This window comes from Penicillium canariense (assembly GCF_028826845.1).
Source record: "Penicillium canariense strain IBT 26290 chromosome Unknown utg000002l_segment0_segment0, whole genome shotgun sequence".
Classification (NCBI taxonomy): Eukaryota; Fungi; Ascomycota; class Eurotiomycetes; order Eurotiales; family Aspergillaceae; genus Penicillium; species Penicillium canariense.
In genome coordinates this window covers 3,097,757-3,124,642 of record NW_026622729.1, presented here as the reverse complement: position 1 = coordinate 3,124,642, position 26,886 = coordinate 3,097,757, and the positions used below count along the sequence as shown (strand labels likewise).

General features: G+C 52.7%; 10 protein-coding genes across 10 annotated transcripts; 6 read left to right on the top strand and 4 right to left on the bottom strand.

Moving 5' to 3' along the window:
• Nucleotides 1–225: 225 nt before the first annotated feature.
• N7482_004329 (uncharacterized protein) lies at nucleotides 226–1,657 on the bottom strand (the record flags this gene model as incomplete). The annotated part of the gene is made up of 2 exons (XM_056686454.1): nucleotides 226–1,195; nucleotides 1,236–1,657. The coding sequence occupies 2 exons, from the start codon at nucleotides 1,655–1,657 to the stop codon at nucleotides 226–228; spliced, it is 1,392 nt and encodes a 463-aa protein (XP_056545196.1).
• A 2,034-nt stretch (nucleotides 1,658–3,691) lies between these two features.
• Nucleotides 3,692–5,459, top strand: N7482_004328 (sulfite oxidase; the record flags this gene model as incomplete). Its single annotated transcript, XM_056686453.1, has 2 exons — nucleotides 3,692–3,912; nucleotides 3,983–5,459. The coding sequence occupies 2 exons, from the start codon at nucleotides 3,692–3,694 to the stop codon at nucleotides 5,457–5,459; spliced, it is 1,698 nt and encodes a 565-aa protein (XP_056545195.1).
• A 426-nt stretch (nucleotides 5,460–5,885) lies between these two features.
• N7482_004327 (acylphosphatase) lies at nucleotides 5,886–6,550 on the top strand (the record flags this gene model as incomplete). Its single annotated transcript, XM_056686452.1, has 5 exons — nucleotides 5,886–5,900; nucleotides 6,011–6,041; nucleotides 6,137–6,149; nucleotides 6,237–6,306; nucleotides 6,371–6,550. The coding sequence occupies 5 exons, from the start codon at nucleotides 5,886–5,888 to the stop codon at nucleotides 6,548–6,550; spliced, it is 309 nt and encodes a 102-aa protein (XP_056545194.1).
• A 1,062-nt stretch (nucleotides 6,551–7,612) lies between these two features.
• N7482_004326 (alternative oxidase) lies at nucleotides 7,613–8,803 on the top strand (the record flags this gene model as incomplete). Its single annotated transcript, XM_056686451.1, has 3 exons — nucleotides 7,613–7,881; nucleotides 7,939–8,229; nucleotides 8,293–8,803. 3 exons carry the CDS (start codon nucleotides 7,613–7,615, stop codon nucleotides 8,801–8,803), a joined length of 1,071 nt encoding a protein of 356 aa, XP_056545193.1.
• Nucleotides 8,804–9,622: 819 nt separating this feature from the next.
• N7482_004325 (uncharacterized protein) lies at nucleotides 9,623–11,137 on the top strand (the record flags this gene model as incomplete). The annotated part of the gene is made up of 1 exon (XM_056686450.1): nucleotides 9,623–11,137. One exon carries the CDS (start codon nucleotides 9,623–9,625, stop codon nucleotides 11,135–11,137), a length of 1,515 nt encoding a protein of 504 aa, XP_056545192.1.
• Nucleotides 11,138–12,285: 1,148 nt separating this feature from the next.
• N7482_004324 (KAR9 family protein) lies at nucleotides 12,286–15,393 on the top strand (the record flags this gene model as incomplete). Its single annotated transcript, XM_056686449.1, has 1 exon — nucleotides 12,286–15,393. One exon carries the CDS (start codon nucleotides 12,286–12,288, stop codon nucleotides 15,391–15,393), a length of 3,108 nt encoding a protein of 1,035 aa, XP_056545191.1.
• Nucleotides 15,394–15,976: 583 nt separating this feature from the next.
• N7482_004323 (GNAT family N-acetyltransferase) lies at nucleotides 15,977–16,775 on the bottom strand (the record flags this gene model as incomplete). Its single annotated transcript, XM_056686448.1, has 3 exons — nucleotides 15,977–16,147; nucleotides 16,205–16,314; nucleotides 16,379–16,775. 3 exons carry the CDS (start codon nucleotides 16,773–16,775, stop codon nucleotides 15,977–15,979), a joined length of 678 nt encoding a protein of 225 aa, XP_056545190.1.
• A 1,753-nt stretch (nucleotides 16,776–18,528) lies between these two features.
• N7482_004322 (succinate dehydrogenase assembly factor 3) lies at nucleotides 18,529–19,093 on the bottom strand (the record flags this gene model as incomplete). Its single annotated transcript, XM_056686447.1, has 3 exons — nucleotides 18,529–18,614; nucleotides 18,674–18,773; nucleotides 18,878–19,093. 3 exons carry the CDS (start codon nucleotides 19,091–19,093, stop codon nucleotides 18,529–18,531), a joined length of 402 nt encoding a protein of 133 aa, XP_056545189.1.
• Nucleotides 19,094–19,476: 383 nt separating this feature from the next.
• N7482_004321 (S-adenosylmethionine-dependent methyltransferase) lies at nucleotides 19,477–20,313 on the top strand (the record flags this gene model as incomplete). The annotated part of the gene is made up of 1 exon (XM_056686446.1): nucleotides 19,477–20,313. One exon carries the CDS (start codon nucleotides 19,477–19,479, stop codon nucleotides 20,311–20,313), a length of 837 nt encoding a protein of 278 aa, XP_056545188.1.
• Nucleotides 20,314–24,109: 3,796 nt separating this feature from the next.
• N7482_004320 (mRNA splicing protein SMD1) lies at nucleotides 24,110–24,699 on the bottom strand (the record flags this gene model as incomplete). The annotated part of the gene is made up of 2 exons (XM_056686445.1): nucleotides 24,110–24,581; nucleotides 24,686–24,699. 2 exons carry the CDS (start codon nucleotides 24,697–24,699, stop codon nucleotides 24,110–24,112), a joined length of 486 nt encoding a protein of 161 aa, XP_056545187.1.
• Nucleotides 24,700–26,886: the final 2,187 nt, after the last annotated feature.

The window sequence follows — 26,886 nt, the reverse complement described above, 5'->3', positions numbered from 1 at the left end:
TCTTTATGATCGGAGGTTCATGCAAGATTTTACGATAAGAGGCAGGAAATAGAAGAAAGTTCCTATCTTCCTCGCGGCATTTTCCGACAACAAAATAGCAACTCAAAAGAGGTGACGTAAAATGGGTTAACCACAAGCCAGACTGTCATTGGTATAGAGATCAAATAAGGTACAGCTAGCAAATAAGAGAACATCAAATATGCTTCCGTTTCGTACCCGACATCATTAGGCGGAAGTGGCCTTGGCGGGAAGGGGCACGATAGAAGCTTCAGAACCTCGACTAATAGCAGCAAGTGTACTCTTGCGCACGAGCCGGAGGTTAAATGCCAGAATTATTAGTGCAGTCAGTCCTGCAAGAACACCCAAGGTAACCATAGCTCCAATGACGCCGGCAACTGCAAGACTCATTCCCGCGGTCGACGATCCAGTCGAGGAGGCACTTGTGCTAGCGTCAGAGCTAGAGTCGCAGATACCAGTGGTATTTCCACAAGCCTGGCACCATTGCTGCTGAGAGGTGATTGCAAACTTGTTTGTGGAGTTAACGAACTGCATCCATGGGATCTCTACCGCGGATTGCCCGAAGAGCGGATAGCTTTGCAGTTGCGTTGAGCCCGCGATGCTTGTACCGTTGTGGAATAGGAAGCGTACGGAAATTTCCAATTGGGAGGGAATCCCCGTGCCAGTTGCATTTGTGACGAGCTCCCATACCATCGAGGAAGCGTAGTCGGGCATTCCAGCGAAATTCGCATTGGTGCTGAGACCGGCGAGTCCGAAGTAAGATAGGAATGTTGCATAAGCGCCAAATTGGATGCTCATTTTGGACTTGCCACCAGACGTAATCGTCTGGTTCAGAGCGGCTAGCACTTCACCGGCTAGTGTCATGCCCGTCACTGCACGAATGGGCTCAGAGCTGTTGTATGCGAGGTTGAACTCGTGATTGTTGGCCAAGACAAGGAGCTCTTGCATGATTTGATTGGATGGCAAGTTGGCAGAAGAATTGTGGATCGTGGCCACGTGTAACAAGTCCCAGATGGTGTATGCATTCTTGAAACTCAGCTGGCTCGACGAGATGGCGCCGTTGACGTTAGGTGTGAGAGACTGATATAGTTTGCTTGTGGAGGACAGCAATTGCTGGTATGAACTCGAATAGTAATAGTCATTGCTGCTGACCTCTGCCTTGTTGCAGGTAGAGGTACTTTGGGAGCCATGTGTTGTCTTCACTGCCGCTTCCAGACTGCACATCCGACATAGGAATCAGTTGGTAGCCGCTAAAAGGGGAGTAAATCGTCGATCCATTGCGCAAAGTCTCATTTGCAGCTGAACCGACAGCCGGGTAAAGTCCCTGGAGAAAAGCTTGGCCAGAATTCTGGATGACATGGTCCTGTGGAGCGCTAGCGGTAATTTGGGCTAAGTTGACGACGCTAGAACTAATTCCCTCGATGTGATACTCCGAGCCGGACAGAATATAGCGCTTGTTGAAAAAGCTGCCAGTCAAATACTCTTCCGCGTAGCCGAGATCGGTCAACTGGGTGGGTGGAAAGGCTTTGGCCGTCCGGTCTCCGTGGCGCTGGAAAACATAAGCTCCCAGGACTCTTTCTGCGCTGACAAAATCTGCCAGAGGGAGGAAAGAAGCTGCGAGGAGGGTAAAAAGCATCATGATGTTTGTTTGCTCTAAATTAGAAACGCCCCGGTTTGGATCCTATCCGAGGATGCAGCTACGAAGTCAGGGAACCTCCAGTCTTATGTACTCAGGTGCTAAGCGGGGAAATGCAGCAGTCCATGACTCTTTCTGGCGTAGGGAAACGGATTTTTAGCGAACCGTGCATGGTGCGGAGACCTTCTATTTTGACTTTGGATGGTTCGGAGCTGCATGCACGCGCTCGTGTTCTCACCAATAGGACGCGGATGAGCCTTTAGTTCCAAGGATAAATGAACGAGATATTACTCGTACAAGATCAAAAGTCGGCTATTGCGGCATGCGGCCAGAATTCACCGACAGACGGTGCGGGCTGGATGTTGGAGATCTAGATGTCAGTGTTCCCTGGATCGGGGAATGTTAGAACGGAAGGCTTCTCCCGCCCTCGCCAGACCCACGTAAGCAAGTCTCTAAGTACCCTGTATGGGACTAAACTAGGCGGATGATTCTGTCGAGTGAGCATTAGGCCGATGAGCAGTGGGTAGTATTATCCCTGCATCTCTGCGTGTGAGCTCGTGAATTCTACAAAGCCCCTCATTTGAGTCCCAATTGGCAGCGATTGCATTTGATAAGCGCTATGATCATGGCGTAGTATTTGAATTTAACGAAATGGAATTGGACGGGGATCTCTATGATGGTCGTCGTACCACTCACTAATTTCCGGGCAGTTTATGTTAGGTTTGAATTAAACTCTAGTGAGAGTGCCGTGAAGGATCAAGGCTATTTGCCTAGAATAGCATGGCTTCCCTGAAGCTTGGCCCTGGAGTCATACTATCCGGTTAGAAGAAATTCAGTATATGCAAACTTCCAAGTTGTGTGTGCTTGTCATCCATCGTCCAGCCCTATCATCAGGGTCGCGTATTATACAATGGTTTTGAACCAGACGAATCGACCCCTCACTGCGACCTGTCGGTGAGCGGTTACAAGATCAATCGGCCCTCGTGGGTCCTAGGGTGTTTCCCGTGCCGATCGAAGGGGCCGTGACCTAAACCCTTGGATGTGAGGCTTTTAGAGGGGGTAAGACGGGCGTCCTAGCCCCGCCCAGATCAGATGCCCTATACTCTTCGAAATCAGAAACAAGAGCGACTGGACTGAAAGCCGTTTTAATGTCTACATTCGGAAGTACTATTCATCCGATGGAAAGCAGATGTGTCTGTCTTACGCAGTGTTTGCCACCTCAGGCAATGTGGGACCCTCTCCCTGCATTCCGGGAGAGTCCCGCTTCAGAGCACGGACACCAAAGGTGCCAGAAGTGGGCTGGGAGTCGCACTCAACCCCGATGGACGAAGGCGAGAAGCTTGTATTTGACTTTCCATCGTCCCTCATACTCTTCGTTTAACTGCAATCATGCCACTTCAAGTAAGTGGCTCTGCTGTCATGTTGAGCCTGGCAAGGAATTACACCGGAGTTGGTCAAACCTACCACAACGTTTGGATTTTCCAAACCTCACGGATGATGCTGGCTCGATCACCTCACTCTAGTTTAATGGCAAAATATCATTGGATGCATGTCTTATCAGACTCTTCCCAAATCTGAGCTTCGGTTCAAGTCTGGAAGCTCCGAAGTCCATGATGTGAATTCAATCGCCATGGAAAAGCAGGATCACAATGTGATTGCTCACTGGGGGTAGCTGCGCGCCACTGATATAGAGTCAGCGTGACGAGTCGTGAGGTCATCACAACCTTTGATTAGTTTAGCCGGGCCACCAGATGAATGTATCCGACGGAATGTCCTGGATGCGTAATTGGTTCAGAACTATCTTCGCGGGGGGGTTCCTAGGACGCAATGCTATCAAGCCAAGGAAGGGGGGTTGTGGAATGTCTCACGGCCGATCGCCGGCATTGGAAACCACATGGGTGTCACTCGAGCTATTTAAAGTATGGAGCAGTCTGTTGAGCCAACTTTCTTTTCCGCATCATTCACCCCTTCATTGCCTTCATTGTTTTGATTGAACCGGTCCCTATCTAGTGACTTCTTGTCAATTCTTCATTTACCATGGAGATCAGCGTGGAATTGGACACCACCAACCGTCCCGATGAGTGGAAGATTGAGCAGGGCATGGCGGGCCACAAGTTGCCCATCCTTGATCAAACCGGGAGTGATACTATCAATCTGTATCCTCCACCGCCTCCCAAGATCATCAAGGATGAAGAAGCCATTCGGTCGGTGGGCAAGCGCGAGAAGCTCTTCACTCGAGAGCGAGTGGGCTGGAAAGGGTATGCTATCCTAGGCGAGGTTGGATAACCTCAACCACCGTCGCTGACGAATTACGATTTGGCGTGGTAGATATGTCGAGTGGGAAAACTACCCGGAGAAAAAGGCCAAGGCCCACAAGATCCTCACTGCGCAGACCTTCCCGGCATGCCCTGACTTTATGTTCGGTCCCATCCCCGGCACCAACCCCGTCCTTCCTGGCGATGACTTCAAGGCGTGGCATACAGCTCTTGGTGGAGAGCTCACCACTGTCCCTGACGACTCCTGGCGCACGGTGCTTCGTGAGAAGCATGCCGATATGCTGCACCTTCTGCAGTTCCCCTACAATGGAGAGCCCCCAAAGCGACTGGTCACCTCCAAGGTGATCACTCCGAACCCACTCCACTTCGTGCGTAACCATGGAGGCATCCCGATCATCGACAAAGATAAGTGGGACCTGTCGCTGGATGGACTAGTGCAACACCCCAAATCATACTCCCTCAGCGATCTTATGGATGAGTCCAGATTTCCCCGCATGGAGAAGACTGTCACCATCCAGTGCTCGGGTACCCGCCGGATCGAACAGATCGCTCTATACGGTGGTCAGGGTGACGAAGTACCTCAGGCCCCGTGGGCCGAGGGTGCCATTGGAACCGCCCGCTATGTGGGCATCAGCTTGAAGAAGCTGATCAAAGACTGTGGTGGCCTGATCAAGCCCGCCAAGCACCTTGAGCTCTATGGCGCCGAAACCTATGTCAAGGACCTCGAGGTGGGCAACTACGTTGTCAGTGTTCCATGGTCCAAGGTCAAGGCCAACGAGGTCATTCTGGCCTGGGAGATGAACGGTGAGCCCTTGCCCAAGATTCACGGCTACCCATTGCGGGTCGTCGTTCTAGGATACATCGGTGCTCGAAGCGTCAAGTGGCTGTATCGCATCAAGGCCATTGCGGAACCCTCTCACGCTCCAGTCCAGGCCAGGGAGTATCTGTACTTCAACCAGCAGGTTGGCAAGTTCAACCAGCGCCCGACGGACGGCATTCAGATTCAAGAGATGCCTGTCAGCTCAGCTATCATGTCGCCCTGGACCAAGCAGGCTGTTATGCACATGGGTAAGATCAAGTGCAAGGGTTGGGCCTACTCGGGCGGAGGTCGATGGCCCGAACGAGTCGAGCTGTCCGCTGATGGAGGTTTCACCTGGTACGATGTGCCCCCCGAGAAACTGTCTAAGAAGGGTCGTTGGACTTGGCGAACGTGGGAATACGATCTACCATGTGATGTAGAGGGTTGGATCGAGGTTGTCTGCAGATGCTGGGACAACTCGCTCAATACGCAGCCTCTCAATGTCCGCGCGGCATGGAACTGGGGCCTGCATGTCACCTCCTCGGCGCATCGCATCAAAATCTACAGTATTAACAAGAGTCGCGAGATTACCAAGAAACGGCTGGATAAGTACGAGCAGCTTGGTATTCCTTTGGCTCCCCTTACTCGCTATGAGACTGTCCCCGGGCAGACGCCAGAGGAGTATGAGCAGTATTGGAGGGATCATGAACCTCGCGATGTCGATGATTGATTTCTTTCGACTGTGTGTTTCTCTTCCTGCGCCTATTTGCACTATTGATATGATTTGATATGTTCTTTGCCTGTTTCTTCAAAAGCCATGCGCTTCAAGGCACCGACTGCAAATAATGTGGAACTCACTCAAATTCATCATCAATCCTGTACACTTCCACCGTACTATGTATGACATAGATTGAATTTCTTCGTTGTAATCCACCTTTCAAAAACGTGTCGGTCAAGTACATCGACCTTTTTAGAATAAATTCAAGGACATTGAGGAGTATCAAGATCAGAAAATGAGATGGTATGGTTCCTGCATTGCCTAGGCGCGGCGTAGAAGTAGATTAGATCAGCACACTGCGCTTTGCCCCACGAAACATGGCATCTTCCTCACCACCCATCCGCCACTCCACAATTAACATCACAAACACATCCCAACATGTCTAGCAAGAGGGTATGTATTCATGAATTCCAATTCTCTCAAAATCTCCTTCTTGGCATCGCCATCGAACTTTTTGTTGCCATCACAGCATGACTTTTCCCCGCAGAACTGACTGTTTCTAGATCGCGTTCAAGGTCCACGGTAGCGTGCAAGGTAAGCTCATGCACCTAGCAGCACCACCTCAGCCTCCATCGTCCTTACTTGGATAATAAAATCCATGGGAATTTTATACTAACGTCCACCTCCAGGAGTCGGCTTCCGGTAAGCACTCCATCACCCACACCGGCTTATGACATCATATCTTGTTCAAGTAGTGAGCTAACGGTGACCACCCTTGCTACGCCATAGCGACTTCACCCAAAAGTGCGCAACAAGCCATGGGCTGCGAGGCTGGGTTCGAAACACCACCTGCGGAAAAGTAAGTGAATTCTGAGCGGGCCTTTCCGCTCTAGTGCTGATTCTGCTCGTAATCAACTGTGCAGGTTGAGGGTGAAGTCCAGGGCGATGGAGAAACCGTGCAGAAGCTACTACAACAGATTGATAAGGGACCACGTATGGCCCACGTTGTGAAACTGGAGAAGCGAGAGATGGAGTTGGTAGATGGCGAGGACCGGTTTCTTGTGATGCGGACGGCGGACTCGATGTTTCACCAGGGGGCTTGATTGGTATTCTTTAGTGAAGGCAAAGGTTCAAGTTGGGGCCTTGATACCTTCGTTCTTCGATAATACCTTATGTTAACAATAATGATTTTATTTTGGCCTTGGCCTTCCACGCTATCTGATTATGACAGTTACAGAAGTTGACATAAGCGTACAGGGGTTTCTTTCGCGCAAATAGTTAGAATAGAGAGACCCATGGAAGCCTTTATAATTGCAACTATACCGGATCCATTACTTCGGATCCCCACCATGAGAGACAATGAGCAAGATATCGGCAAGTACCGGACGCGCACATCTTACTTCCCTACCTCGTGACCGAGCGAAAAGAAAAAGGCATTGCCCAATCTGCCACCGGTGAGATCCATCCCAAAAAAAATCAAGATCCCGTAAGCAGTGACCGTTCTCTTGAGCCCGATATTTTCTCGGGAGGCCATGACTCAGTGCCTGACGGACGGGGCGACCACGCTGAACCGCGCGCCAAATCCCGACTCTTCCCGAGGTCACCTGCGTATCCAAAGGGTCTGCCTGACGGTAATCGGATGACGGGTGCGTATCAGGGCCATAATTGAACAGCGGCCACATAGATAATGGGAAGCTTGTTGATGCTGCTTCTTGTTCGTGAACGTTTCACAGAGGGCACGCTCACCAGCTGTCGGATCCGATGGCCTGTCATCGGAGCCGCAGAGCGGGCACCGGCCAAGTGGGGGGAGGTGCGGTATCGTCCTTACAACAGGGCGATCGCCGCCTTCGTATAGCCCGCCAATAAGCACCAGCGTCATTGTTGCCAGGCACAGCCGCGGTCCTTCCAAGGCTCATGCTGTCGGGGACGCTGTGGATCGGGTTTACCCTTTTTATTTTTATTTTTTATGGGATTTGCTCGGGTTTCGTATTAAATCGGGGGTGAGACGCCACATGTCTCTGGAAGTATAAAATGTGATACAGACGCTGCCTGAGATCTTAGCCTTCCGCTCATCTTCAAGATACTTCAAACAACAACCACCGAAGTAAGACTACCCAGCATCGAACATCAACTGCACGGTCGATAGTCATTGTGGCTTATCAAAAATGACTTCGCTATCAACACTCTCGACGACAGCGCCCTTGTGGGTTGCTGCACGACCACAGACCTTTCTCCATCTGGCCGTAAGGACATACTCCGGAGTCGCAGTCACGACCTTCAACACCTCCAGTCTCGCCAGAAACCGCTCCTCACCATTCACCTACACCTCCAAGCGATTTATCTCCTCAACGCCCAGATCCCAGATCAAAGAATACTTCCCACCTCCCACCACCCCAGGTGTGAAAGAGGTGACGTCGGCATGGGTGCACCCGGTGTAAGCAGAGATCCCCGCATGCCAATATCGGATACGAGCTTACCTAAAGATACACAGATACACCGAGTCTCAGATGGAGAGCGTGAAGATTGCACACCGCGAAGCCACCAATTGGTCTGATTGGATCGCCCTGGGCACAGTCCGTGTCTTTCGATGGGGTATGGACTTTGCGACGGGATACAAACACCCCGAGCCGGGACAGGAGACGTCGGAGAAATTCAAGATGACAGGTAAAAAATGGCTGGCCCGGTTCATCTTTTTGGAGAGTGTAGCGGGTGTGCCTGGCATGGTTGGCGGTATGCTGCGACATCTGCGCAGCTTGCGACGGATGAAGCGCGATAATGGATGGTATGTGCCCACCGAGCCGAATCCACAGTCTCGATAGTTATGTACTGAGAACTGTACTTTTAGGATCGAAACCCTCCTGGAAGAAGCATTCAACGAGCGCATGCACTTGCTAACCCTCCTCAAACTGGCTGAGCCGGGCTGGTTCATGCGCCTCATGGTTCTCGGCGCCCAGGGCGTCTTCTTCAACGGCTTCTTCCTGGCCTACCTTGTTTCCCCACGCATCTGCCACCGATTCGTAGGCTATCTGGAAGAAGAGGCGGTGCTCACCTACACACGGGCCATCAAGGATCTTGAGAATGGCCAATTGCCTGAATGGAATGAGCTCAAGGCACCCGCGATCGCCGTACAATACTGGCAGATGCCTGAGAACCAGCGCACTATGCGCGACCTGCTGCTCTACATCCGCGCCGACGAGGCCAAGCACCGCGAGGTCAATCATACACTGGGCAACCTCAACCAGGAGGTCGATCCCAATCCCTATCAGACACAGTACCGGGACCCGAGCAAGAGTCATCCGAGCAAGGGTATCGAGAATCTGAAGCAGACGGGTTGGGAGCGGAAGGACATCTTTTAGATGCCCATAAAACGTGGTTGTGGTTGTGGTTGTGGTTGTGTTTTGCGTTTCCTTTTTTGGGGGGTGGTACGGTGTTGGCCGGGGCATATGCAACCTCTTCTCTCTAGACTTAGATTCATGGATTATCGTCAAATCAGCATGGAACCAACTAGTTCACTAATGGAATCATCCATGCGCCGACCGTTTCGTGCCTTCGGTTGGGACGCGGAACGCGGGGCGCGGAGCTAAACCCGACCGGGCAATTCAGCAACAGGTTCGTCTGGTCCTTTCGAGTAGTGGCGTATACTTCTTGGGGGTAGCGGGTGTATACTTCAGATGGTGAAAAAGATCCAGGGGATTCTGTTTAGACTGGACAACCGCCTTTCCGGCTACGGTTACAGATTAAAGGGAAATGGATTTGAGAGTCTCTTCATTAATATTTTCCGTCTGTGTGCTGTACCGTCCGACCCGCTTTCCCCCTTTCACCCTTGGCCCCCTCGACCCCCCGTGTGCCTAATTAAACTAACTACCGTTAGTCGTCGACACCCCTTTTGGCCTAAAGAAGATTCTCGGCCGTCGATCCTGCACGTCTCATTAAACCTCCATTCAATCTGGTCTCTTCCGCCGTTGGCCATCCGACCGAGAAAGCAGGGCTTGAACTTGCTCTTGCCTTCTTTCTGGAATTCATCTGAACCTGTCACCCTCATAGTCCACAGCGACTACATTCCACAGATCGCGTGTACTCTCCCGCGATCGTCGATCGAACGGTTGACCGTTGACCGTTGACCTGGGTGCTGGTGCGACAACAGGTTCGGTTTCAGAATCTCTCGCCACAGAGTCATGGAGGAGCCTCAGTCCATCGACCAAGTCACGTCGGTGCCCGTCCGGGCGTCATCGCCATCACCGTCTGTTCCCGCCACGCCGGCCATTTCCTCATACTCCTCTCCGGACCGCACCTTCTCCTCCGTCTCCTCCCACTCCGCCTCGTCCGCGACCTCAACCGACGCCCGCTCGACGATCTCGACCTCGTCTCGCCGCCATGGATACGTCCGCGCCTGTGGGGCCGAATTCGCGGACTCAGCCCGGCACCGCGACAGTGTCATGAGTCTGGGCAGCATTGCCCACCTACAGTACTATTTTGCCCGCACGGGCCTATTGGAGGGGAAGACTGGCCGCGGCAAGGAGTTCAAGAAGAAGGGCAGGGACAATCTCCCACGGGTGCTGATCACCCCGAACGAGCAGCATATGGAGGATTTGGTGGCCAGCCCGACGGATCTGGCCGACTCGGCGGGGTACGATGACAATATCGAGGAGGAGGACGGGGAGGTTATGCTGCCCCCCACCGTCAGTACATACAGCATCAAGACACACCACGTTCCTCCCCCACCAGATCTGATCTCTTTGCGCCGCGATCTGCAGGTCGCCCTGGATCGGGCGGAAAGTAATATCGAGGCGATTGAAAATGGCGTGGAGCCCCCGCCCCGTGCACCATTACGCGCCAGTCTTTCACCGGGGGATATCCCTGAGAGTCTAGACGACGATGCAGCGCGCGTGGCACCAATCCCGCAGACAAAAGAGGAGGCACAAGGAATGTGCATTCTGGATGATGTGACAATGGCCATCCGAGCCGCCAAGATCTACTACACTGCCCACCCACAACCAGAGCGCCTGGATGCAATTAAGAAGGAGCGCGATATTCGCAAGGACCTGTTCCATGTGCTCGATGTGTTGAAGCGCTGGGCTGCGCGGCACTTCGCTTGCGGCCTCCGGGACGAAGAGCGCAAGGTGATTCAGGGATGGATATCGGGCGTCCGCTCGATGCTTGTGCGGGAGAAGGCGCTGGAGGTTCTGGAGGCGCAAGAGCGAGAGAACTGGGACTGGGCCCGGGGCGACTGGGCCGGACGGGAGCGAGCCCGCGAGGAGTCTTTCCTCCGCAGTCTCATGCCCGGCGGCCACACCCTGCCCGAATGGACTGCCATCGACGATGCACCCCTCGACTCGCTCCCCACTCCGTTCCTGGAGCGTTTCGTGGATGGCCGCATCCTGGTCCAATTACACAACATCGCGGTCAAGAAGTCGAAGCGCCACTTCGGTGAGATTAAGGCTTTCCACCAGGACATCGCCAAACCCTACCGGCAGGCGGAGAACCTGCGGTTCTGGCTCAAAGCTGCCGAGTTGCGGTGGGAGATGCGGCAGCAGGTGGATGTCATGGGGGTAGTCCAGGGCACCAGCGACGTCGCCTGGAGACAATTCGACGCGGCGATGCTGGCCTGGTGCAAGACGGTGCGCGAGGAGCTGGTGCGGGATTGGATGGAGGCCAATCCGGGGCGGCCCCCGAGTGCCGGACTGATTTGAAGCGGATGAAGAGTTCCCTGTGCATTTCGGCCCTTCCTGTTATTTTTGGCTTTCTTCATTTTTTTGGGTTTTTTTTCTTCTATGATTGTTCTTGATTTCCAACGGCACTTGGCTAGATACCCCTGAATTGGCTCCGACCGTTTCTGCCCATCTCCGCGTCTGGTGTTGGGTTTTCTTCTCCGCTTGTGGGTTTAGTTCGGAATCGCGATGCATATTGTTCTAGTGAAAGAGATGATGAACATGGCGTCATCATATCCCCCAGTGAAAGAAACGGATTATTTCCCTTTGTTTCTTTTAATAGTCTAGACGTCTTTGTCCTTGGAGACCAGCCTCTCGCAGGAGCAGGAGTGGAGACCTGCATCCATGCGCAAGCATTGACAAATTGTGTGCTGCACTCATTGGCAACCCGTGGATGAAGGTGTCCCCGTGCCCCGGTTCCGTGGACGGTTCCTGGTTGTTGACTCCGAGCTGGATCTGCTCTAGCTAATAGCGAGATGGCGGACGGAGTATAACCCTGCCTCATACCGCGCAGTGATTCCGTGAATGCCGGTTTCTTGCGACGCTAGGGCACATGGTCGCTGATCCGAGCGCCCCTTGAAATGCCGGCTCCTTTCTGAGATGTGGGTTGTCCGGAGAGCTAGATTGATTGGCGTGGAGATGGAAATCACTCCAGGGCAGTAAGCATTAAGCATCCGAAAATGACAGAGTAGTGTAATCACGCCGCTGCTGGCGACGAAGTATGGCCGATTATTTCCTATGATCGACCAGTGCCGATCCCTTGAGTACATCGACTCCAAACCCGAGGGGGTACTTGCTCCGGCAGAGTCGCCCAGGCGGAGCTCCAAGTACCCTTTTTCTGCAGTCAATGCCTAATCGTCCATCCCTTCTGTCTCACGCCACTGCGACCCAGTATTTAACGGCACCCTGCGACAATCCTCCTTAATCTTCAGCTGTGCACCAACCTGGTCATGTAGCCTTCAGTGTCCAGCTCCTGACCCATCGACCGCTACCGAGAGAAGGCGGAAAACTGTCCTCCATCTCTTATCATTGGGATACGTTCCCGAACGACAAACATTCCTTGTCCATCCCTGCCTGAAACGTTCACCTTTCTCCTGTCCCTTTGAACCGGCCATCTCCACGGTGCACCCATGCATGCCACAGTCGACGGCCCAACTGCCTCCGCGAGTGACATCGCACCGTCTGCCAGCGTGTCCGTTACGTCCGCCTCCCCTCCGCCCCCCGCGGCCGCCAGCTCGCCAAATGAACGCGGACCCTCCCCTCTCCGCCGCTTGAAACCCAAGTCGTCTCTCTGGAGTATTGGCAGCAGCAACCACAGCGGCCCGGACGACGACCTTCCTCCCACAGAGCCATCCAGCGCCGAGAAAAATACCGCCAAACCGAGCATCTTCCGCCGCCTGTCGCCCGCCCTCGCGGCCCGCGTGAAGCTGCTCGACGGGACCAACAAGGCGAACAGCGCACCCCGCAACCCCAACAACGTCGGTCGGATCCCGGAAGAACACCTGAAGGTGCTTGATAGCCAGCACCAAGACCTGTCGATCAAGGTTGAGAGGCGCGGCCAGGCGTGGAGTGGCCCAATACCCCCATCCCCGACCCTACAAGCGCACCACTTGACACGGAGTGCGTCCAACACTCGCGACCTCCCTAGCCACGAACTCCTCCAGGAGATTATCGAGGCGCACACTCAAGGGTCAAACTACGCCGACACGGTCGTCGACAGCACAGAACCGCCCGTTCTGGCCGCTGTTCACCCCCCGGTGTCGGTCCCTGACACACCGAGCAGCCCACCCCCGGCGACATCCATGTCTGCTGCGGAGCCCGGGCCCGCGCAGCTGCGCGCAGACCCTGAACCAGAAGCACTCCCCAATGACAAGGCCCAGGATACGCGGACCGACTTCGAGAAATATGTCGATGACACAAAACGCAGCGAGGAGCGGTCCGTGGAGGCCGTGCCTGTGCGCCCACTCAAGGATTCCCCGCCCGCCTACGCGCTCTCCTCGTCCTCTAACTCACAGTCGTACTTCAATCCGATGGGGTTGCAGCGCGCCGAATCAATATACTCCTTCTCCCGTGCCTCTTTCAGCAACCAGCTGTCTCAGCTCACGTCGATCCCTCTGCCACAGCCAGCAGCACTCGAAACCAGTATAGCGAACATCTCCACCGCCCTTGCCGCGGTTCGGGCATTGAACGGTGCGGCGGAACAGATCCAGATTTGGATTAGGAAGGCGTCCGATGTGCTCAGTGGTCTCGACTCCGAGGATGACGTGGAATGGGCTGCGGCTGGTGGGCGAGAGGGTCTTGAAGGGGTGGATAAGGCTATAACCCGCTTTGAGTCCTTGGTCAATGTCTACGTGAAGGCAATCGAGAATGTGCAGCTTCGAGACGATATCGCCAACGTGGATGCCGAGAACTTGAAGACAATTGTGAGCCAGATGGAAAGCATCCTGCAGAATTGGGCTCAGATTAAGAGCAAACTGCGTGGGGTGAAGGAGCAGGTGGAACTAGCGATGGAATGGGAGGAGTTATGGTCGAATGTGTTGGGTGATGTCGGCATGGAGATTGATAACCTGAGCGGGATGATTTTTGAGATGGAGGAGAAGCGACACCAGAGTCTGATGGATAATGGCGATTCCAGCAGTGGTCTTGATATCAACGAGCTCGAGACTATCGTGGAGGAGTCTCCCACCAAGGGACGGTCTCCTGCCAATAATCGCCTGAACATCGGCCCCATCCTGGCAACAGCATCCGGCACGCCGATCATCAAGACACCGCAAGACGACTCCAGCCACTCCAATCTCATGGCCCTGTTTGCCCGTATGCAGCCGCTCCGGGCATCTTTGGATTTCTTGCCCATGCGACTGTCGATGTTCCAATCGCGGGCAGATCGTCTCTTCCCAAGTGCCTGTGAGGAGCTCGATGACCGACGAAGTCGTCTGGAGAAGAGCTATAAGGTTCTCGAGGGAGATGCCGAAGCGTTGCGAAAGGAGCTGGGCGAGGACAAGTGGATTATAGTATTCCGCAACGCGGGCAGCCAGGCACAGAAGATGTTTGACTCGGTTGAACGGAGTATTTCCAAGTTGCAGGAAGGGCTAGAGTCGAACGCGCAAGTGCATAACCCTGGCAGCCTGACCAAGCGGATCGAGAATTACGAGGCGAAAAAGATGCACTATGTGCCGGCCATCGAGCGGGTTATCTCCATCATCCAGAAGGGTGTCAATGACCGACTGACCGTGAACGGTGAGGTGCTGCGACTTCTGTCCGACATGACTTCGCGGACAGATGCCCTCAAAGCTAGTCTCAGGGTGATGGATGCCTCTCTCGAGGATGTGCAGATCGTGAGAGGTCAGCAACTGCGCGACTCCATCTCCAGTATCGTCACGATGGACAGCCCGGCTACCGGCAGTGCTATCGATACACCCGGCAGCTCACCTGCTTCCTCAGTCATTCTCAGCGGCAGTGGATACAAGACACCTATGGGTAGCTCAAGCCGCCGTGAAAGCTCAGTCGGTAGTTCTACGGCGCGCTCGGCCATGTCCAAGGTCCGCCGGTTATCTGGTCTGCCCCAGGTGACCTCAACCTTGACTGGGCGCAAGTCTTCCATCCCCAAACCAACGGCGCCTATTACTCCCACGCCGGCAACGCGGAAGGCCTCTCGTGTACCACAGCCGTCTACGATACCCAATCGACCTCGCTGGACCAATAGCACCAACCTGAATGATGTGGATTCGGGCTATAAGTATCTGAGCACGACCACCCCAGGCACTCAACGGAAGGGCTCTACCCCGGTGTATAACCGTCCGTCGTCGACTGTTCCGTTCCGTCGAGATATGTCTGCTTCCCCAGCCGCCAGTCCTGGCCGGTCGCTCAGCCGTCTGTCAACCCGATTGGCGTCCTCATCTCGCAGTCCAGTCCGCAACATCTCATCTCCCACACCCGCCCGATCTTCTCTGCTCGACCCTCCACCTTATAGTCGTCTCCGCAGACCATCTGGCATGTCTGCTACTCCTCGCAGCCGACAGAGCTTCGCCGGCATGGGCTCATCTTTCAGCCGCAGTTTCTCCTCCCAATACCAAGGGCAGGATTTAACGGAGAGCCCCAGCAAACCCGCGCGCCCGGGTACAGCCCTCGGTCATTCTAGCAGCCGACGTACCAGTCTCCTTCCCTTGCCGAAGCGACCCGAGAAAGAAAAAACAGCCGTGCAGAAGAAGCTCGATGCGCGACCGCCGTGGAGACCATAAATCGCCGCTTCGTCCCCCTTCCTCCCGTCCTCCTGCCTCTTATTCCTTTCATCTCACCTCCGGTCGCCTTGCTCATCTACCTACCTACCTACCTACTTACCTCTGACCTCTCTACCAATCATCCTCCGCCCATCCTCTTCTCTTATTCTATCCCATTGTCTTATGTTTATTGCACTTGTGCATTGCGCCCCGCCCCTACCAGTTCCTAGACTTGCTGGCAGGCGGGCATGGCGCGATGATCTTGAGGGTTAGGTTTTGCGTGATATCCCCATTGTTGCATGGTATGGTCTAAGCGTTGGATTTCCTCTTACTCTTGTGTTATCTTCGGGCTTTATACTCGCGGTTTCTGCTTTTCCATCCCGCTTTTCTTCTCTTCTATCGATGTAAATATCATCCCCTGTAGTTTTATTCCTGTTGTCCTCGGTTATAGAAGTTAACTCGAATTATAGACGACCAAATCCGTACAACTTTCTTCGTATAACACATCTTGTCAACATTCATGTAGACGACAGATGTCCGTCTTCTATGTCTATCCCAATACCCCATCTATTTCCCATTTACAGCGCGATTGAAATGACGCCGCCTAATTCCCCAATTCACGTCCGAAGATCAACGCGTCTACCAGCTCCTCGCTGTTAGCGAGGCGCGCCGCCTTGGGAACCCGTCCGATCACGCTGAATCCAAGTCTCTCCCAGATGCGGATAGAAGCCGGATTGTTGGCGAAAACCAGGTTGAAGACGGAGTACTTGTAACCCTGTGTCTACAGATTAGCGCCGGCAAACACCGTCCCACTCATGTTGGCTAATCATACCAGCTTCGGGGCGAACTCCAGATAGGCCTCGCCCATTTGCTGCCCGACCCCCTTGCCACGCGCAGCGGTGGTAGTAAGGAACCCCGCATTGCAGATGTGAGAGCAGCGGCCTGCGGCAATCAGTATGTATTCCAAGTGCGGCTTTCAATCTCGACCCCGATCGAGCGCACTTACCGGGGTAATTTGGCTTGATATAGAATGTCCCCAGACAGACCTTCGCCCAATCCCGACCCTCCTTCAGCCCGCCACCAGGGGCAGAATCACCCTCTTCATCAAGAACAGCCACGACCGCAAACGTGCCAAACCAGTAATCAGCAAACTGCTCCAGCCCCAGCGGCTGCTCCATGGGATATGTACTGCCACGCTCGATTTCAGCGCTGAATTCAGCGTGCAGAAACTTGACCAGTTCCCACGGAAGACTTGCCGGGCCCGCTGCAATGGGGTACAGAGTCATGCCCACCCCCGACGCCTTGGGTAGAGTCGTGTGTCGCTGGGTTAGCGAGGGTGCAGCGGTGGTGTGGGCTGTAGGTGGGACATTGCGGGAGGAGGGGTCCTCCAGGATGGCAGGCATTGTGGATGTATACTTGTGTTTTCTTTCCCTTCTGCTTGTCTTGAGAAGGAGAGTTGGAAGATTCTTAATGAGCAATTGGGGCTCGGGGGTACTATTTTATATCAAATGGGACGATTGTCAAGGGAAGGGCGCGGATGTATAAAATCGGGCTTTTCCCCACCGACCCTCGGGCCCGCGCTCCGAGTTTGAGATTACATAACGAATTTGCGAGTCGTGATTGGTGTCAGTCGTGCAGTGTTCTTCGGTCTCGGGTAGATAAGGGCATCCCTGGTAAGCTTATGACTGGGATAGGGGCAGTCACCTTATATAACTTGCGACGTTCAGCAGTTTCGTACCCTGCTCTGGAAAGTCGTTCAAGGTCACGAAAGGAAGGCGCACGTGGAAGTTTTAAGCGACACACTTTCACTTTGCTCAATCCCAACTACAGACCCTTCATCAAAGCACCTGGTTTTTGATCTCATTTTAGGTTTAATACTATTGATCTTAGGGCTGTGCCGCTGGGTAAATGAATTTACTTTTGAACATCGATGATGACTCATGCTCCAAAATATCCCTTTACGCAAGCAATGCAATGTTGCCTACGCATGATTTCTCATGGCGGTGATTTCGAAAAACTTTCGACTCCCCCGGACGCTTTTTTTTGAGGCCAGTTTACCACCGACGGCTCAGTTCATGAGATACACGCTCCTAGCTCAGCATGCTCTTGCTCATATCATCGCACTATCCATGATCCCAGTCTTTGATCGAATGGATGCGGTGGCTGGTTTTCCTCTTAGAAGTCAGACTATCAGAACTTGAATCTTTGTGCCCATGCGCCTATTATTGGGCATTCATATCTTTCGCATATACATGTGTCACTAATCTTTTCGAAATGGATCCCGGTGGAATGGGAGACGAATACAATTTCATTGGCGCCTTCGCATACAACTGTTTCTACTTTAGGCGAGGAGATACTCATACACCTCGCTACAGGAGCAAAGCGAATCGCTCAAGCTGCTTAGGATCCATACCATTGACCTAAATGCAGATGGTGCATCTACTGGAAAATATTATATGGAACATTCTCGAGTTCCTATTTGAAATGAATGATCTAACGAATATCAAGACACTGGCAAGAAATGATCCCTGGACTAAGGACGATATCCTCCAGTTAGTCAGTCTCAAGCGCGCCCATATGAATGTCAAATATCCTGCTCTTCTGATTTATGAGACCGATTTCAACGCATCCCACTTGCCGCTTCACACCTATTTAAGCGTGCCCCCTGGTCTATCACTACCGGGGCTACTCGTCGAAATCAGACTTACCTAAGGTTGCCTCCAGGGGCGAGTAGATAAGTGAGTAGAGGCAAACGTGTACAGATGATTTTGCGGTCACCTTGTGATTAAATGGAGAGGTAGGAGGACATGTTGGTCCAAATTTCTTGGAAGGTACCGGGCTCCAGATTGTGGTAATTCCAGTTGAAGCGGCTTTAATTTTGTAAATATATATATACAGCGGAAGCCGCGCCCGCATCGAGAAGTGCCCGCATCTCCCAATGGCTCTCTCGGAGTTCTCGAAAAGTCAATGCAGCATAGGACCAATAGTCCCCGAACTACTAGGTATCACTCCAGCAATAAATCTAAGGGCAATGGTTCCGCAGTGTTTAGGCCGGAAGGGGGCATATACCCTCGTGACTCTAACATGAGGCGCTATCCATAACTCATAACAACTCAAACTCCATAACTCAAAGCCGAACATCTTTGTTTCAGTTGCTTATTGCTTCTCACCCTCACCCTCACCCTCGCCTCCGTCATTTCGAATGGCCTGCATCAGCTCAAAGAGCTGCCCGATTTGTTGGTCTGGAGCGAGTGCGATGTTAGCCACTTCCGAACCGCCCGATGGTCACAAACGACCGTACCACTCAGCTTGTCCAGTTTAGACTTATCAAGTTTCTCTCCAGCCCAGTTTTCACCCTCCAGCTTCTGCGCATATAGTTGCCACTCTGTCAAGAATCCGATCTGCAATTGTCGACGTTAGTCGCAGTCCTGCAAGGCCGCCTCCGGCTCTTCTCGCTCTCCCTTGATTCCCCGTCCAGGCCCAGGCATAATCGATCGAAACGTACAATATGCAATGGGTTCTCCGCCGTCCGATGCGCCCGAAACTCCTTCTTCACGTACGAATCGCCCAAGACGCGCATCTCCGGGTCGAGCTTGCGATGGACGCGAAGGATGCGGCGGTAGAGCTGTAGCGGGGGGAGGAGAGCGAGAGCTTCACTGAGGCTGGATTTGGAGCCAATTGAGGCCGGCGTGGCCATGAGCAGACGGTGGGTGAGGCGCATGGTTGCTGGGTTCGCCGAGGTTCACGGAGGCAGAAATGACATAATTTCCTGGGGAACTTTTTGGAGACGGAAGGCGGCGAGTCGGCGGAGCGAATCGGTGGGGTCGGGCTGATTGGAGCGCTTTGAGCTTTTCCGTGTTGGCGACCCTACAGCTTTGATGCCAGTCAACGACAGTCTATGCCTCTATTGGAACGTTTGGATTGAAAAATATCGCCACTTGTCTTATTTGTATTGAGTTCCGAGACAGATCGAAAACTTGATCTGAGCCGCACTAGGGTCAAAAGGCACATTACAAGCAGCGACTGGCCTGTGTTTCCCGAAAAGAAACATTGCAGCAGCAAGAGAGATTCGAATCATCTGAAACTTCAGACCTCATTGGCAAGATGTTGCCCACACCAGACACCTCGCATGTTTCCTTCGACACCATCTATGAGCCTGCCGAGGACTCGTATCTCTTCCTCGACACGCTCGCTTCAGCCTCAGAGTCTAAGTGGCTGTCTGGACGATTTCAGAAAAATAACAGCACATCATCAGATTCTTCATCCAACTCCGTACCATTAATCGTGGAGGCTGGCACGGGATCCGGCGTGGTGCTAGCTTTTGCAGCAGCGCATTCGGAACAAATCTTCGGACGAAAGGATATCCTCACGTTGGGAATAGACGTGAACAGGAATGCTTGTATAGCAACTACAGAAACCGTTTCAACGGCTATCAAGACCGAGCAACAGAAGCCAGAATCTTCGGCCACAGACACCACCACCAGCCCGAATCTGCAGACGGTCCACATCTCTTCTATCACAAGTGATCTCTGCACGGCGCTGCGCCCGGGAAGCGTAGACGTCCTTCTTTTCAACCCTCCTTACGTTCCAACAGAGGAGCTGCCTCGTCTGCCAACAGCATCAGAGAATGATCCTACAATGTCACTATCCGTGTCTCGTTCTGCCAAGTTTGAGAGCGACTCCTACTTCTTGTCGCTGACGTATGCGGGCGGCGCAGATGGTATGGAGACGACGAACCGGTTACTTGACGCTATACCCGGCATTCTGTCTGATCGTGGAGTGGCTTATGTGCTTCTTTGCAAACAGAACCGGCCTGATGAGGTGAAGGAGCGGATTCGCGCCTGGGGTGGTTGGAACGCTGAGACTGTTGGGTCGAGTGGTATGCAGGCAGGGTGGGAGAAATTAGTCATTGTTCGCATATGGAGGCAGGAAAATTCTTAGAAGAAGATAAATATTTTAAGGTCTTTGAGACCACATTAGCATGTATTGGAATTTCTATACGATATATTATTTGTATACCTGCGAGAATTTGGATGGCAACGCAGATGCTGCATGACTAATGTCTTTGGATACGCAGGCTCACTAACTATAAACCATCCAAGGTATAACAGTGTCTGAACCTAAGTGATCCGAATCGAGGAATAAAAGAATAGCGTAAAGAGATGGGCGTAATGGCTACTATGGATTCAGGGCAATAGTTCAAGCTAAACTCGCCCGAAATGCAGAGCACAGGGCAGAGGCGGATCTACAGGCCTCCATTGCATCACCGAGAAATTCATCTTTTCATTTCTTGCTTTCGGACTATCCAAGGACGGCCCCAAGGGTCCAAGAATCCAAGGACCGGAAGCCCGAAATCACTCCTGTTTTATGTATAACGCACTTCGCGCAGATGTCCCTTCAGCATCCTGCGGTGCCCGACAAAGGCATCCAATCTGACAATTCCAACCATAGCAGCATGAAACGGGCTAATTCCGTTTGTTCTTCATTACCCTAGTTATTTCTCTTTTCTCAGTGAGCCCGTTGGTCTAGTGTAGCCGATGACCCTTGTAACGTATAGCAGGGCGCAGCAGTCTAAGATGACTTCCGCATGGTATTGGCTGTCAACATTACGGGTTCTCCATGGGGCTTGATACACTTGTTTCCCTATTTATATTAACAACTGTGTATTTCTTTCAAAATCAGTAAATCTGACATAATACCGCGTGGGTTACCCAGTGCAGGTAGGCTCTCTGGGCAAGTATGTGGAGGGATATATGCCCGGATCGACTGCTCCAGTAAGCACTATGCACACATCATTGATCGATGTCAATGACATAGCTAATTTTGTTTGACCACCGCTCTGATATAATCTTGACACGTTCCATTTCCTGTCCACGGCCCCCTTCATCCTCGGTAATTGTGGGCCCCTCGGGCAAACCAGGGTGCATCAAACATCAAGTTAGTGTTCATGAACTTGCTCAGGCTACGTGGCATGGCTAGCGTCGCCCCCGCATGGGGTGGACTTGGGGCTTTTGGCATCACCTATGTCGTAGATTTAGTTGCAGGTAGCGTAAGTTTTGTATCGAGACGTCCGTCTACTGCTCTAGCTCGGCTGGACATGACTCCTAAGACGCGTCCTTTTGGGAGACAAACGGCCCCAGATTAGAAGCCCAAGGCTATTCCATTTTCAAAATTTCAAGAGTGAGAGAACGAAACCCCAGGCAGCTACATAGACATAATGTGATAACCAGTATTATTGAACAGAGCCACAAGCGGCCCGCCACAGCATGTTCTGCATGTCAGCAGATACGCGTGGTAATAATACCCACTGGCTCTAGACTTTCCATTCGGCAAGATGAAAATTACTGAGATATGTGGACGAGAGGTGAAAAAGGTGGGACGAATTGACCAATCCACGGGGGCTTTACTCATATAAGGTTTGCGGAAGAGCAATTTACACGTCAGCAGAAACCCAGGGCGCAGCATTCGAAACATGCCTTATTCGGTCTGAAGTCATCTCAACGGTAGGGCACAGTATTTCGGGGTTCATAATCGATTGGAAATCGCCCATTCCTAGCCAAAAGCTCCACTTCATTGATGCGGGGATCCAAACCCCAACGGCCCTTGTTTGATACATGATCTTGAATAACTCAAGGGTGATTACACGAATCAGCCAGTGATTAGTGAATACTAAGGAGTCTTGGCTATCCTAACAAACGCATATTCACAGTGGTTGTTCTAATGACCTAACTTGCTGCCTAGGGGCAAGGCTGTCACGTCAGTTCCTTATGCGGAGCGAAGCCCTGGAAGAAAGGAAGTGGGTGGATACTTACACTTACACCAAGCGGTGGTAATTCTATGACAGACCTCGGACAACTGGTTAGCGAACTATTTCGGTTGCCTCGAGCGGGTATTAGCCTTGTGATACTTACCAGGTGATAGTTAATGAATGTTTGTCCCGAACTGGCGGCCTTAGATAATTACCCGGTTGTTCAAGCCAACAAGGCACATAGGTAGTATCGGTCTGTGAATTCAAGCCTTGAAACCGCGCCAACGCCTAATCTGGACCTTGGCTTGGCTCTGGAACCCGAATGGACAAGGTTTGCGATGGGAATTGGGCCAAGAGAATGGCATACCCAACTTAGATAAAACGATTGAAGGTAACTTGTCAAATTTAAGAGTATAGAGTGATTAATTATGACTCACCGTCTTGTTCCTATGGCGAATTCCAAGGCCGAAAGCCGGAGCCCCCAATCCTGGATTCTTCCGCCCGGGGGGCCATCGGTGTATCCGAGCGAGGGGCTCCCGTGGGGATATCGAGGCAGCAAGTTCTCGTTCGCTCCCTGAGGTTTGAATGCAGGGCTTTTTCTGGGCACATGCTTTTTACTAGTCAGTGTTAGGAGCCTGAAACACCCAATTCCACAGCATCCTGTTATTGTATCTATAGTTTTATAGAATGGGACCCCTCTGCATCCAAATTGCGCGAGTAAGCAAGAATATGCATTCCGGTGGGGGGGAAACGATTAATGTAAGCTCCTGGCAAAGCAATAATTGCGTATTCGCCGCAAAAGATACGCAGGCCATATTCCACTTGCGGTAACAGAGGTGAACCCCTGCTCTACCGCCCCTGGGCGTCAATGCGTTCGGCGCAGGGTTCAAGAGTGGATCATCAGCTATGTAAACAACCTAAATCGCCTCCGTTCGCCCGTTTGGACGGCCAAAGGACCTGGTAGACAGCACCGGCTCATTGTCCCCATCTTTGTCTCTACGATGTAGCAGACGCATCCAGTTGCACAGACATCGGATATCCAATGGGGCGTACTCGATTACATGGCGCAGCCCAGATGATAGTTCATTGGGCTCTCTGGGGCGAACAGGTTGGTTGATTTCATACCCATCGCCCGCATCGACCGGGGGGAGGATCCCAGCGCTTCGGGTTATGGGGGGGCAGAGGGCAAAATTGGGCGTACCAGGAGCCAATTGACCCGCTAGTGTACATGAGTAAATGGGGGCCAAGTACGAATGTGTTGCTGGGAGGTTTCAGGTCCAGGAGATACCTATCATAGTGTAGGTTCCCTGGGAATTGCCGTCGATCTCCTGGGGGCTGGGAATCTCACTTATTGATCTCTCGACGGTCTACTAGGATGAGTGCCACACATGGCGCAACTAAGCAGGGGTAGAATCCTTCCTGAAATAGGGGACCGGAAGCTCATATTCGAGAGAAGTAGTTGTCACGTCCCCACAAGCGTACGTATCCAGTAGATTAGGGCAAGCTGCACGCTGAATGCATGCCGTCACGTGTGATGGTACCACAGTCAGGTGATGGATTAGAGTCGAAGAGATCATTGATTGGACATGAGAGGGAGCTAAAACGCATAACCTGGCCTCGGTGGGTTGACACTCAAAACGCCACTAGCAGCTCGCATGGAGAGACTTGAGTTTCTCATGCATCTTTCGACCATTGCTGTCCATCTGCATTATTCCAAGTCGTCAGGATCCAGCAAACTCCTCACCGCCGCAACTTTCGCCCGTAGACATCCCGATCTAAACAAGGAAGACTTGGCGAGCACAAGCCAGAGAATCAAAGAGAGAAAAAACGGCCTTGCTTTTTTCTTTCACCCTCCAATATTGATAAAGGCCCCGGGGTAACAACGGATGGTAGATCCCATAATCATGCATAATGAAAAAGAAACCGAATGTTATGAAGACAGAAAAACGCCGATCTGTACTCTCAGAAAGAAAGAAAACAGGAAATGAACTAGAAGCCTCGCCCCCGCCCGCGACCACGGCCACCACCACGGCCGCCGCGACCACGGGGACCGCCGCGGCCCCCGCGGCCGCGGTCTGCTTCCTTGCGAGCCTTGTTCTTCGGCTTAGGGGTGTCGTCCACGAGGAGAGTATCAAGCGGTAAGCTGTCGGGGAGAATATAATAACGGATCGTGGAGCCACGGATGTTGATGGTATCAAGCGACACGGTGTCACGGCCCTTGGGTGTCATCTTAACGGTGCGGAGGGAAGTGTTCATCTGCGGGGAGACCGATGTGATGGTACCGTGGAGGATTGTGCCTGCATGGGTTTTGATTAGCGTCAGAACTGAGGCTTGGTCTGGAAATCGTGGCCCGCCCAGGAATCGCGGGAGTTGGATATCGAGGAGAGAAGAGATTGAGCGGCTGAACTTACCATTCTTGAGCTCAATTGTCACCGTCTCATTGGCGCATTTCATCAGAAACCTGGATGGTAGGTCAGTTGGGATCTCCAAAAAGATATTTCCAACCCTAAGAAGGCGCGTGTCGCAGCCGGTAGCTGATCGCGCCCTCTCGGTAAGGCGACTTACCGGACGAGCTTCATGGTAGATGCTTCAGCTGCAGGCGCAGGACTTTACTGATATTTCGAAATCGGGTCCCAGCACTTAACAAGGTTGGTGGTGAATGACCGTGTGCAATCGCGGTGGATGATGCCGTCGGATGACAGTGCAGAGTTGGCTGGTGTCATGTGACCTGCATTCAGAAGTGGCCACGTGATACTCCTGGCAGGTGCCAACTGGCAGGGCCAACTGGCGACGCTGCAACATCAGCTCCCTCTGTCTGCTCCGGTAACTGTGATTCCTGCTTGTTGATCAGATTAAACTCGAACGGTGAATCATTCAACACTGGATCTCAATCTAGCGATGGCTTTTGTCGATGCCGGCGCCGCGACAAACGATTGTTGACCGGACTCGATTTGAATAAACGTATATACTGATGGCAGCTTAGAGGCGGGCGGTGCTCTATCAATACGGAATACGGAGTACGCCCACCACTTATGGACAAGTAAAATATTTACGGAGATCCTCGGCAGTGGGGCCCGAGCCTAAGATCGCTCTCCAGCCCGGCAGCAAGCTTGTGTGATTGTAGAAATGCCGCCGGTAGTTTTGGCGATTGGATTTTCAGCGAGTTAGAATCCGTACATTAACAATACACTAGCCAAGCAAGTAGCAACGCCGCAGTCGATCTGCCTTCCTACACAACCCCGCTGACCGCAAACTCCCAACGAATGAATCGTCATATCGCTAGCCGGCCGGTCCCTGCTCAGACACATCCCTGCTTGCACGCACGCATGGCCGAAGCGCCCTCGATCTTACAACTAGGGGCCCCCTTTATATCGGTGACACAGTCAAGCCATTTTCATCGAACGTGTCGGCGAGCGGGTGACTCACGACGGCCGCTTGCTCTTGCGATGCACCAACTGGACCCAGGCTGGCGTGAAATATCGGCAAGTCTTGACCGCCATCAGTGGCTCGCCGCGTGCACTTTTGAACCGAATCAAATCGCCGCAGGCTTTGCAACGCATACTAGAGTATACGAGGGCGGAGAGCCGAGTCACACCGTCCATTGTGCGCAATGTGCATCAGGCCGATTGACTCTGCATAAACCGGGACGAACCTGCTCATGGGCGATCCAACCAGAGCCAGCACCCCCTTAGGAGCGTGAGTTTTGCAATGCACCTGGATGCAAAAACACATGGCCCCTGGGCACATGGCCGAAATGCGGATCCCGGAAGTTCTGAGTGTGGAGTGTCGATCCGTGATTGGTCTCGCGGAGCCAACCGGTGCGCAGCGGCCACGGGGGTACTCGCTCAACGGGCTTAAGTGGCTTAATGGCGAATTGGCGACGACATGGCGCTATGAAATCCCTGCCCTCGGGTTGACACCATGCCTATTAGCCATAATGGCTTTATCTGCCGATTCTTGGCTCGCTATCCACCAAATGATTGCTTGTGAACCCGGTCCCACCCAGGGCGTTAGACTAGTGGGTGCGACAACGACATGGCCCGCTATACCGAGTACGAAAGACCAATCAAAGACCAATCGTGGCTGACCCGGAGAAGGCTAAAGCTGCGAACCTGCCACCAGCCAGATAGGGTCTTTCAGGTCCAGCAGTCGAAGCCACCAAGGAAGGCTAGGTTGAACCTCCCCCTGGTTCACCGTCATCTGTTGATTCATTTATACTCGTATACTCCAGCCAATTGCCAGCCCCAATACGGTCTTTCCTTCTCGAGAATGTAATTTTCTCGAGCGCCCACCAACATCGCTTTCTGCTTCAGACTATGCTCTTTCCAGGTTCCAGGCTTCGCCTGCAACTGATGATGGGGACTTCATTTATCCAACGGCTCGTCCGTGGGGGCCGAAAAGAAACGACCCAAGATTGAAAAAGGCCGGAAACGACCCCGTCAGACTTTTTTTTCTTTTTCCAATTTAATTATTTTCCTGGATCGGCGCATCGAATGGCGGCCTGACTCGATGGAGACTAAGTTTTCTGTTCAACTGCCTGCCAGCCACACACGAGGCAGCGTCATGGCCCCCAATCATCCTCCCTGCCCCGTTTTCCTTGATGGGGCTAAAACCCACTCTGCCCGGACTTGAAAGCTCCCTACGCCGTTCAGGATCAATACACGCCCTGGCCCCAGACCAGACATCCCCTTTTACTGAGCTTTTTCTCCCATATAGGCTTTTGGTCTGAAAACCGAGGATCCAGTGTCAGTTGTGGGGTCAAAATT